General features: G+C 29.2%; 1 protein-coding gene across 1 annotated transcript; it reads right to left on the minus strand.

The window, feature by feature from the left end:
- Positions 1-11,891: 11,891 nt before the first annotated feature.
- B0H65DRAFT_445758 (uncharacterized protein) lies at positions 11,892-12,419 on the minus strand (the record flags this gene model as incomplete). Its single annotated transcript, XM_062825766.1, has 1 exon — positions 11,892-12,419. The coding sequence occupies one exon, from the start codon at positions 12,417-12,419 to the stop codon at positions 11,892-11,894; it is 528 nt and encodes a 175-aa protein (XP_062678966.1).
- Between the last annotated feature and the right edge of the window lie 699 nt (positions 12,420-13,118).

Genomic DNA, 13,118 nt, shown 5'->3' on the forward strand with positions numbered 1-13,118 from the left:
AGAAATATGTACTATAGAATAAGAATAGTAAATATAAGGGATTTCTATTCCCTAGCCGAAATATTTATTGTTACGAAGGTTATACTTTAAAAAATATTAATAAATATTTAATAAAGGTTTTATATTAAATAAAATAAAATACTTACCTCCCACATAATATCTCTTTCCAAAGCCTAGGCTTCGCTAAAAGTTTTAGTAATTTTCGAATGGTTAGGGTTTTTTTAAAGGTAGTAATTGTATTCTTTAGTTGTTTAAAACAGCTTTAAATAGAAGTATAACCGTAGTGGTTAACGGAGGGAAAAGCGGAAGTAGTAGTAGCTATTGTTGAAAATTTATTAAACCGATTTTAATAAATTTTAATATTGTAAGATTTATAAGGTTATAATAATTCTTATAAGAGTATAACCGTTTGAATTCGTTGTGTAAAGAAGAAGAAAGAAAAGTAGAATTCGAAGGGGGGAATAAGGAATATAAATATTAAATGCTTTACTATAAATTTCATATTTAAATTAAATAAAGATTTAATCAATTAATTAGTTTAAGAATATAATTTTAATGAATTAATTTAACAATAATTAATTATTTCTATTCGAATTAATTAGGTATTAAATTATTGAATTAATTTAATAATAATTAATTAGTTCTATTCGAGTTAAATAATAATTTAATTTTAATGAATTAATGTATTAAGAATTAATTATTTCTATTCCAATTAATTAATAATTTCTATTCGAATTAATTAAATAATTTCAATTCGAATTAAACATTTTAACTGCAATTAATAAATTTAACTATAATTAACTGTTGTAACCCAAATTAATATTTTGACTTAATAAGAGGTAATTTACTAATTAATAATTATATAATCTAATAATAATTAATTCTTTTAATTTGAATTAATTAATCTAATAATAATTAATTATTGCAACTCGAGTTAATTAATGTAATAACAACTAATTATTTCAAATCAAATGGATTAATTCATAATAACGAATTACTTTAATTCAAATTATTATTTTGATTTGAATTAAGTAATTAAATCTATAATAGTTAATTATTACAACAATAATTAAATATATTAATTCGAATTAATTGACTGGATAATAACGAATTATTTCAATTGCAATAATTAATTTAATAATAATTAATTAATCTAATTCGAATTAATGAATTCAACAATAATAATTAGTTGAGTTAATATAATTCATTAATTCTATAAATAATTAGTTAAATTAATATTAATTCGTGAATTCTATAATAATTAATTAATTTAATAATAAATCATTTAATTTAATAATTATAATCAATAAATTAAATTCCAGTAATTATTATAATTCTTTAAACTATAAATGACCCCCGACCTCCCATCTATTCAATTTTATAATCTCTTCCAAAAACAAGAACTATATTAACTAAGACTTTTATATTACGATAATAATATTCCAATTTTATATTTATTCTTTAAAAACTCTATTATTTAAAATCCTTATGATAAATCTATTATATTTATATTTCTTACTTTAATTAGTTATTTATTCATGTTTTTTATGTAAATTATATATTAACATATTTATAATGCCTTTGGATTCCGACGACAACGAAACTATTACCTCTACCTAATACGAAACCCCTAAAAAAATTAATAAATTAAATATTAATACTAATATAAAAGGAAAAGTTAAAGCAATCTAGGATATTTTCCCAATTCCTACTTCTAGTAGTTTTTAAATGGATTATAGTAATAATATTGAAAATAAACCGGATTTTATCTTCGAATTAAAGGCCTATATTATACAAGCAGGTTATTTTATAATTGAATTATTATCAATCGATATAATTAAACCTCGAAAAATTAAACTATTGTGTAAATAGCAAATTATATGTTAAAAATGTACATAAAATTAAATATAATAAATTATATGTATTAATATTAATCTTTTTATAGTTGTACTTATAGTAAAATCGAAAATGTTAACGGTTTTTAAACTTCGAATTCTGTTAAATACTTGAAAGTAAACTATAAAATAAACTGACGAATAAGAAAATGGAAAAGCAACTAAAAAGTAGTAAGTTAATGTAATTTTCTATTCTATAATATAAATATAATACATATATATATATATATATACTATTAGAAAATACAATGTATTATATTATAATTATAAATACTAATAAAATATAGAAATATGTACTCTCTTTGAATAAATAGAAGGCGTTTCTATTAAAAGACCTCGAAATATTATTTTTTCGGATTTTAACGAAGATACGGCTTATGCCAAACTTTTAGATTTCTTTATTGATAATAATATTGCTTTTAACGTTATTGATTCGGATTCGTTTAAAGAACCTTTAAATTATTATAATAGGTATTATTATATTCTTTTAAAAATGATTAAATTTTATATATACTAATTAAATTAATATAGATATACTATAGCTTTAACTCGAAAGAAGCTTCGTAATAAAGTTTCTACCCTTTATGATAGTTATTTTACGGCTTTTAATTTAGAATTATTTAAATACATTAATTTTAGTGCAAAAGTTTCTATTGTTTTAGATTCTTGGAAATTACGAAGCGGCGATTCTTATTTTGGTGTTAAAATCTATTATATAAACGAAAATTTCGAATATAAATATAAATTAATCGGTAAGTTATATTATTAATATAATTATTTGTATAATATTAATATAAAATTGAAATAGGATTCGAACCTCTACCTACTAAATATTCCATTACTAGTTTCTATTATCTTAAAGCGTTTCAAAATATAATTGAGGAATATAAACCTTTAAAACAAAATTTATTATTATAAGGTACGTTATAATATTATGAATTATAATATAATCTATACATTATTTGTTTTAAATATCATTTTATAATATTATTTAATATAACGATTTAATTTATTAATATATATATTGTAGTTTTACTCGTGATAACGCTAGTTCGAAGACGAGATGTCTTTAAGAATATTTTAAAAGGGACTACGTTGAATTTACTAAAAATAATTTATTCGATATTTGATGTGCTTCCTATATTATTAATTTAGTAGTTCGAGATATACTAGATTTATTTATTACTTGAAGGGATATTATTTTGGAAGAAAGAGGAAGCCAAAGTCCTAGATCTTCAATTTATATATCAAGAGACGAGGAAGAAAATATTAACAAATATTTAAACACCGAAAATAATAAAGAGGATCCTTATTTACTAAGAGAAGAAAGTAGTTTAAAAGGTAAGGTTTCTATATATTTATACTATAGATTTATATATATACTATATACTTCTATATTATATAAATATATATTATCTTTTTTAAAATAACCTTTTAGTTAATACTATTTAAATTATTATTATATACTAGTATTATTATAGATTTTGTTAATAAAATTCGAATTCTATCGAATTATATTAAGAATACTCAAGATAGTAAAGATGTTTGGGTATACAGAATTAAATATGCAAAGCGGAAAGGTAGTATAAATCCTAAATGGAAAGGATATACTATTCCTATAGGTAAGTAATTATTAAATGTTAATTTAAATACTTAAATAAATATATATTAACTAATTATATAATATAGATAATGCTACGAGGTGGAATTCTATTTATAGAATGCTAGACCGCTTTTTATATTGTAAAGATGCAGTTCTTTATATATATGAAAATACAAATAACGGTATTGTTTCAGCTAATCAAATTTCCGAAAAGAATTTTAAATATTTGAACATTTTAAAGAATATTCTCGAAATCTTCTTAGAACCCTCTGTTGAATTACAAGGCCAGGTTTATACAACTATTAATTCAGCATTCTTATATATTTACGATATATTTGCAACTCTTAAGAAAATTATTAACGAAATCGAAAGAAACCAACAAGAAGAAGGAGAGGTAAGTAATATTTATAATCATTATATTTCTTATATATATATACCTATATAGAAATATTTATATTAATACTCTATATATATATTTAACTATATTAATATTCTATATATATACTTATTTATATTAATGTTTTATATATATATTTATAATATTTTTATTGTATTTTTAAATAAATTTACTAATATTTAATAGGAACTAATATTCAACGATATAATCCAGGCGATTCAAGTTGGTATAACTAAACTAGAGAAATATTTTCCAAAGAAATTAAAAAAAGACGATTTGAAAAAATATAAACTATATATTCAAGCTTTATTCCTAGACCCACGATATAAATTATCCCATTTCGAAAACGGATTCGAAGGCTAGGAACTAGGCCTATTATATTATTACCCCAATATTCTTAGCGATGTATTAGAATTAATGAAAAAGAAACATAAATCGTAAGTCTTTTTAATATTAATATATATATATATATATTTATATATATATAATAAATACTAATAATATATATAGTACTACGCTACCTAATACTCGCCTTCGAAACGAAGAGATTACAACAACGGAAGACGAAAATCGAAAATTTAAGAATAAGAAGAATAAATTCTTTATTAAACCTAAAATCCAGAATAAGATTAACGAAGTTGACTAATATTTACAAGAAGGTCGGCCAGAATTATTCGAAGTAAGTAAACGGTTATATATTTATAAATTAATATATGTATTATATAATAATAATATATACAATAAAAATAATATATTTATAATATTTTACTAATTAGTTATTTTATAGAATATTAATCTACTAGATTATTCGAAGACTGTAGCCTTAAAATGGCCTACTCTAGCTATAATGACTAGTAATATTTGGGAATTTAAGCTACTAGTGCTAGTATTGAACGTGAATTTAGTTTTAGTTAATTAATTATAATTAAAAGCCGTACGAAAATTGATCTAGAATTAATGAAGTAAATAATGCTTTTAAAAAGCTAGAGAATTATTAGTATTGAAGAAATAAATAAATATTTATTTAATAATATTAGCGATTTTTTCGAAGATAATAAAGAAAAGAAAGAAAGGAAAGGAAAAGAAGACGATTCTAGTAATAGTAGCAATAATAATAATAAGGATAATAATCTTAAACTTATTACTATGAGGGAAAAAAGGGAGCGGGAAAAAGGAAGAAAAAGTAAAAAAACCCCGATTGAAATTTCTAGTAGTAGTGAAGAAGAAGAAGGAGAAGAGGAGGAAGAAGACGAAGAAGAAGAAGAAGATATTAATTTGAATAATTTAAACGAAGAAGAATGTAATGGGCTGGCGCCCAGAGGTCAAGCCTGGCTGCAAGCTAGGCTATGGACCTTGACAGGGCCTGCAGACCCGCTTACTTGCCTGTCCCCTGATTGGCCAGGCTTCCAATATATAGGTGTCCTTCCAGCCCAGCTGGGCTTGCAGGATCTCTTCTTCCCCTTTGTCAATAATCTCAAACTCTATTCCACCCCTACTGCCGTGCATACCCAATAGACCCGTAATATATTATTGACCCTTTTTTTCAATTATCTTTAGATTATACGTCTACCCGAAAGTCCCCTTTTCGACCGTTTCTATAGAGATTATATACCGCTTCTTTTTTCTTCCTTCTTCTTTATAGCTATAGCTTCTATTCCTTGGGCTTAGAATGCTAGCGAGCGATAATAGTAATTCGCTATAGCTATCCAAGCATTCGTAAGCGAAATGGCTAAATTTAAGGCTACTTAGGCTGTTATATAGCCGAATAGCCCTGTACAACCGAAGCCTAATTTTCCCTTTGTCGATAAATTTACGGGGACTATTAAAGAAGTCGACGCGTAAATTTATAATACTAAAACCAAATTGTATACCGACGGTTACGCTATTAGTAATAGTAATTTGGAGGCTTAATTCTATTATTTTTACTCTAGCCTTTTACTCCTTATTAAGATCGAGCTCCTTCCTTTTACAAAGTACTTTCCCTATACGCTCGACCAACTTTTATAGAAACTCCGCCTCGACTATAGCAACCCGAATATAAATAAATACATTAATTAAGAACTTTTCAATACTTTCTAATCCAATAAAGAATTATTAACAAAATGCTTCCTTCAATTCGATAACATTCTCTATAAAGTAAGCACTTCCGTATAGCTAAACGACGCCAAAATTACTATTTTTATAGGTAATTTAAACGAGAGTTGGAAAGACCACGTTAAAAAATACCTAGAAGTTCTAAAGTAGTATACCGAATTCTTAGAGTTCTTACGCTAATTTAATAATAATAATTATCTTTCTTTTTTTAAAGCTAGAACTAATTCTTCTAAAGGCGACCCAATGCAAATCGGCGCTACAAGAATAATAAAAGGGAGACAGGGTAATAGTTCATCTTCTAAAGTTATTACTCTTAAATAATAATAACGATAGAAGAAGGAGAACTGCTATATTAGCTACGGATCCTGATAGTACTAAGCAAGAGGGTATCCTATAAATAAGAATAAGGGTAAAGCCATTATATGGTTATAAGCTACTAGTGTTGAACCAGTTAGGGATTTTAACGATAACAAAATTTATAATAACGAATAGAAACCGCTTAGAGAAGTCAAAAAACGGCTTAGAAAAATTATACTTAAAAAAAGACAGGCTATATATATATATTAGGTACGCTACTCGCTAGAAGGGCCCGCCAACCTAAACCTAACTTTATAATCGCTTTTTAGATTTGAATAATAACTTTTACCACGAAGAGAGGCCGCTTAATTATTACTACCCTATAGGTATAGACGGTAAAAACTATATTAATTATATATTAATACTTCGGTACTATTCCTATAAGGGGGGGAGGTTGGAGATTATCGATCGAATAGTATAATTATCGGTAACGCTCCTATTAGCAGAAATAAGACGAGGGTTTATACGGATAGATAGAGGGTTAGGTATACGGTTTAATCTTACGTACACGTATTAAGTAAATATTGTAATCGATATAATTCTTAGGGGCTTAATTTTTAAGAAGGGTATACGATTTCTGTGTAGAGTTGCTTACTTTAGTTATCTACGTTATTTTATTGTTTTGCTCTAATTATTCAAAGTGTTTAGTTTGGGAGTATTTAACGATGGGGTTGTAGGCATAGATGGGAGGCCGCTTGTTAGTAATTTTGAGGATATTTCTTTATGTATAATAATTTTTATTTGTGCGTAAGGGGGAGTTGGGGGATAATGTAAGAGGCTGGCACCTAGAGGTCGAACCTAGCTGTAAGCTAGGTTATGGACCTTAATAGGGCTTACAGACCTGTTTACTTGCCTATCCCCTGATTGGCTAGGCTTCTAGTACATAGGTGTCGTTCTAGCTTAGCCGGGCTTATAGGACCTCTTCTTCCCCTTTGTCAACAATCTCAAGCTCTGTTCCACCCCTACTACCGTGCACACCTAGTAGACCCGTGACAAAGAATTAGAAGAATATAGAAGGGAAGGAAGGATTTAATTATTATTTATTTTTATTTTCTAATTTAAAATTATTTTATTTTATTTATTATAAATAATAAAGAATAATATTATAAAATATATATATCTATTACCTTTAATATTATTTAGTTATTTTAATATTTTAATATAATTTTAGTATTTTAGTATTCTTAGTACTTTTAGTACGATTTTAGTATTTTAGTACGATTTTACTACTTTTAGTACTTTTAGTATGATTTTAGTATTTTAGTATTTTAATATTTTTAATATTTTTAGTACGGCTTTATTATTTTCAGTACTAGTTTAATACTACTAATAGGAAGTTAATTTAAATATAAAATATAAAAATATAGCATTATAAACATAAAAATACTATTGTACTTAATAAATTATTATATAAAATAGTATAAATAAATATATAAATATATTTATTATAAATATATCTTTTACCCTTTTAATCTTTTATATTCTATAATTATATTCCCTTTCTTTTAATCTTAATAATGTAAATAATATTGTATAAAAGATATATATAATACAAAATATTTATATTTCTTAATAAATATTTTAAATAATATTGATTTCTAATAATATTTGATAAAAATAAAACGAAAAATAATAATAGAAATAAATAAAATCACGGTTTTTAAAACTAGGAGTATTAGAATCGAATTCTTTTCTTATTTTTACTATTTATATAAGTATATTATTTAAACCCAATTGACCAAACTAATTACTAGATTATATTGATTGAATAAAGAAAGAAAGAAGGAAATAAGGAAAAAACGAAAGAAGGAAGAAAAAAAGGAAAAAAGGAAAGAAAAAAAGAAAAAAGGAAAAAAGAAAAAAAAAAGAAAAAAGGAAAAAAGAAAAAAAAAAGAAAAAAAAAGAATAAAGGAAAGAAAATAGGGATTATTTCCAGCTTTTACGATTCTTTACAACCCTATTCCTAGTTTTAGTACTAAAAGGCCTACTCCTTTTCTTAGAAGGGGAAGAAGGAAGGGAAGAAGGAATAGAAATAGAACGAGAAGGAGGGTTAGAAGGGGGGGGGGGGGGGGGGGGGGGGTATTAGAAAGAGGGTTGGGAGAAGGTGAACGAGAAAGAGAAAGACGGTTAGGAAGAGGGGGGAGGGTAGTTTTCTTCGAAGAAGAAGGCTAAAAAATTAGTATATAAATAAAGAGAAAAGAAAGAAGGATTTTTACTAACTTTTGAAGAATTTCTTTCTTTTGAAGAAAGAATAGAAATAAAATTATTTCCAATTATTTTAATAGAAAAGCTAGAAATTTGTAAGACAATAGTTGGGTGGTTAGGTTTAGTTGCTTTAGAAAGTTTAGAAGCTTGGGAAGGTTAGAAGGGTTGGAGAGGCTGGGAAAATTCAATCGAAGGTTGAATAACCATTAAAACCTAAAAAAGAAAATAAATTAATAAAAGAAATAAAATAAAAAGGGAAGAGGAAAAGGGAGGGAAGGGGAGAGGGGATAAATACCGGTTGTACGAATTGGTTATTAGAATAACCATTAGAAAGAGAAGGTTCGAAAACGGTTTCGAAGGTTAGAAGAGGCTAAAGGAATTAGTAAAAAAAAAAGGAAAAAAGAAGAATAAAAAAGAAAAAAAAGATTTACTTACTTCGAAGACGAATTGGGGGTTAAGGAAATTCGGATCAGGTTATTCGAAATCTTCCATTGTAGGAAGGGAAAGGAAGGCATCGTTCTAAATTTAAATTAGTAAAGAAAAGAAGAATAAAAGCAATAGAAAAAAATGAGAAATAAGGAAAAAAAGGAAAAAAAAGGAGGTAAACGAACCTAAATCATAGGGGTAGACGAAGTTTGGCCACCTCCTTGAAGAAAGGCTTCCAACGGATCTATTGTGGAAGGTAGGAAGAAGGTTGAGGGTAAAGAATAGAATAGAAGAAGGTAAGGTAGTGAAGAAGGGTGTTGATGATTTGGAAGAAAAGAAGGAAAAGGAATTTGAAGGGGGAAAGTTGTATATATAGATTAGACTTTTTATTAAAAGAAAACCTCGTTATATTAATTTTTTAAAGAATCATCCTTTTTTTCTATTTTAAACGTCTTATTCATTGAAAAGGTATGAAAATCTTAGTTAGAAAAGAAAGGTAGGATTAAGATAACGGATGGTAAATAAGGTTACATTAAATGGTCAAGCGACGAAATTTTAAGCGCTGAGTTTCAAAAACGTACGATTTCACCACCTTTTTAAATTAGATGACGAAAAACGTCTTTAAACCTTGGAAGGTTGGATTGGAAGCCTTAGAAGCCTTGGAAGCCTTGGAAGCCTTGGAAGCTTTAAAAGGTTTAAAAGTTTATAACCCTTTTTATTATTATTATTATTATTATTATTATTATTATTATTACTATTATTATTATTATCTTTACTATTTTTCTTCTACTTATAAACTCAATACTAAAATAATCTTTAATTATATAATTTAATTAATAATTTATTAAATTTATTCCTAATGTAAATTATTTATTATACTCTTTTTTATCTTTAGTGCTTTTAGTACTACTCTAGTATTTTTAGTATTCCTAGTATTTTTAGTACTAAACGTACTAATTCGTATTAGACTTAGTACGAATTAGTATGACTCTAGTACGAATTAGTACAAATTAGTACGGCTCTAGTACTAATTAGTATTTATAAGTTATAATTTATTATAACTTCTAATTATATATTATAGTAGTTAAAATCGTACTTTTCAAATATATTATTAGAATTCCAAAATTATTTTTTTTAAATTTATTTATTATACTTTTAATACCCTTCCAGATTCAAAAATCTATATTAAATTAAAAAAAATTAATTCGTAGTAATAATAGCGTTTTTATATACAAATATTTTTATATAAATTATATAGTATTAAAAAAGTTACAAAATATCAATTTTCAAAAATTAGTATTTTTAGTATACTAAGTCTAGTACTAGTCTAGTACTAGTACTAGTCTAGTCTAGTACGGAGGCCGTACTAATACTAATACTAAATACTAATACTAGAGTCGTACTAATTAGTACGGTACTAATTCCCAACTCTGGATAAGGTCGGAGGAATGATTACCAACGCCGATGTTATTAGTGCGGAGGCGATTATTTCCAGTATTCTTATTAAGAGATGATCGACGACTGTCAGTTTTGTCGCTCATGACTGATACTTTCAGTGCCAGATTGGCCATCTGTTCAGTAATCTTCTCCATGTTAGACTTATTGGCAACGTTGTCGAGGTTGATGGGGGGTGAAGTCTTCGTTTCCTTCATCGCGGCCTTGATCTTTTTAGCAATCCCATAGAATCGCTATCTGATCCGTTCGCGTTATCTTCGAGGCGAACCTTCCGGGTAGAACTACTCTTCTTCTTCTTCTTCTTTGTCTTGGTTGTAGTAATTCCTTCGTCGTCAGAAGGATCATCAACACCAAGAAGATCATTAAGCGGTCAGACAGCAAGTTAGCACAAACAGTCTTTTCAGATCATATTCTAATACATTTTGGTTGAATACCTTGAATCGATCTCGTTATTTCCTTTTGTGAGACATCTGATCATTCATTTTGTTCATGATTGTATGCCTTCGGATTGAGCTTGTGGGGGGAAAAGATAGGTAAATGAAAGGAAGATGTGATTGAGGGGGACTGAGCCCGATTTAATTTAAGCGTGTCGTCACGAGCATGGTGTGCAACATGAATGTTTTGTGATCATCGATGGATTGATTGATGATCTGGAGAGGAACAGGTCCTCTGCGCTGTCTGGTGTCTAAAATACATGTAGTGTCTGTGATAGACATGGAGCGTACCTGCCCTAATGTTTGGGGAAAATGCCTTGGGCCAGACACAGGCCTTCCTCTGGAAAGGTAGCCGTGTCTGACCTCTCACGCCGAACGAAAAGCAACCAAGTACCAAACAATTATAACACTTGAAACCCAGCCGAAAGAAGAAGTCGAAGAACTAGGTAGGGGTAAACTAGATAGGGGTAATTTGTTTGCTATTATCGATAAGTTCTGGTTAGTTTGGACTATTCTTTTTTGCTAGAACTTGTGTGGTAGGTTGAGAGTTTCTTGCGAGTGAGAAGGAGGACAAGATGAAGTGCAAAAGACTGGGAAGGAGCACTTAGCCCGAGATAGTCCCTCATCGCGCGAGAACATGTCGACAAAGGGCGTCCAAATATGAGGATGAAAATAGTACGTACCTCTACATATCGCATCACTCTTGACTCCTCAAGAACGTGATCGAATCCAGAGCGCCAGTGAAATCCTCCTGCCCAGAATTTGACACTGCAGGTCGTGATACCACACGACTCGCCCTGCAAAGTGCGGCTTGGCCATTGCAATTCTCCCCCCTAGACTTTATCATTGCATGCCCCAGACGACTGAACTTGCAAATTAAGGCCCGGTAGATTTCTGTCTGGAAAAAGCCGCGCTCCTTTGGGGAGAAAGGACCCTCTTTGGATTTACACGCGCGTTCGGAAAGCTGGGCTAATGAGTGCCGAAGCCATATTCCGGTTTTCTTGCCCATTCTGTCATAGGGCCAACTACCAAAAAAACTCGCGACAACGGTTGTTGAATTTATCTTTTCCGAACCCCTCCTTCAACTCCCAACAGCGCGAATCGATGAGCTCGTTGATGTTGTCTAAACGCGCCTTGATTGCTTCCAGTTCGAGAGCGTCTGTCGGAAGCATTCCTCGGAGAGTCTTCACTTGTTCCGGCGACAAAGGAGCGAGAGGGCCAGGTACTTCCCATAGGCCGGGTGGAATGTCTTCCCCGACCTCAGAAATGACCCCAGGAAATGCATGCGCAACCCACCCAGGTCGAATGTACTGTTCGACATTAGGTGGAACGAATTGCTCGAACTTCTCGATAAAATGTCGATATAGGTCATCAGGTGGGTTAGATTGGCCGAGGCGCTTCCGTACTTTCTCCAGTTCATGGCAGAACACAACGCAAAAGATAGCGTTGTCCGGAATATGTTCGTTGATGTATTTCTGTAGACGTTTCGTTCGACTGTCGACATGAGCGCGGAATCGTTTCGAGACGGGTCTTAGGTTGGCCTTTGATTCCATATCTCAGTTGTCCATGATATGATCGAGCATCTCGGCCGGAAGGCCACTGAGTGTGGTAGAAGGTGTCGGCATTGTTGGCAAATGTTTGAGTGTTGGATACAGAGTGGAGAGGTGATACCGGGTGAGATTGATGAGAGGATCAAGAGTAGGAAAGAAGAGGAAGGTGGAATAAAAACGAAGGAGGTATGTATGCCTGTTTATATACTTCAAAATGATTGTGGTAATTGACAGATAAGAGGTGCATCGGACATCACAAATCGGATATAAGGTCATGAAGTCCGTAGGTACGTGAGCATCGCCACGTCCCGGTTTTCCAGTGTTTTCCCTGGCGGGCATATATGCAGTGCTCCACACAACGCAAATCAAATCAAGTCTGGGGTCTGATTTGATTTATTTACAAAATTTTGAGGTCGGATTTGCTTTATTTACAATAATATTTAATTTACTTTATTTAGATTTGACCCGGAATATCATTTTTCTGGTATATTTCTAATTATTCAACACTACCCCCATCATCTAGAAACGCCAAATCTACTACTAATTCTTACATAAAACAATATACTCAATAATTAAATACAATAAACTATATCTATATTAACTAACTACTTACTTCGTCTTACTAAATACCTTCTCCGCCTTTATAAATATCGTAAGTATAATTAATATATTGAAAACTATACATAATAATTTAGAATCTTT

The sequence above is a fragment of the Neurospora tetraspora genome, assembly GCF_033439725.1.
Source record: "Neurospora tetraspora strain CBS 560.94 chromosome Unknown B0H65scaffold_7, whole genome shotgun sequence".
Lineage (NCBI taxonomy): Eukaryota > Fungi > Ascomycota > Sordariomycetes > Sordariales > Sordariaceae > Neurospora > Neurospora tetraspora.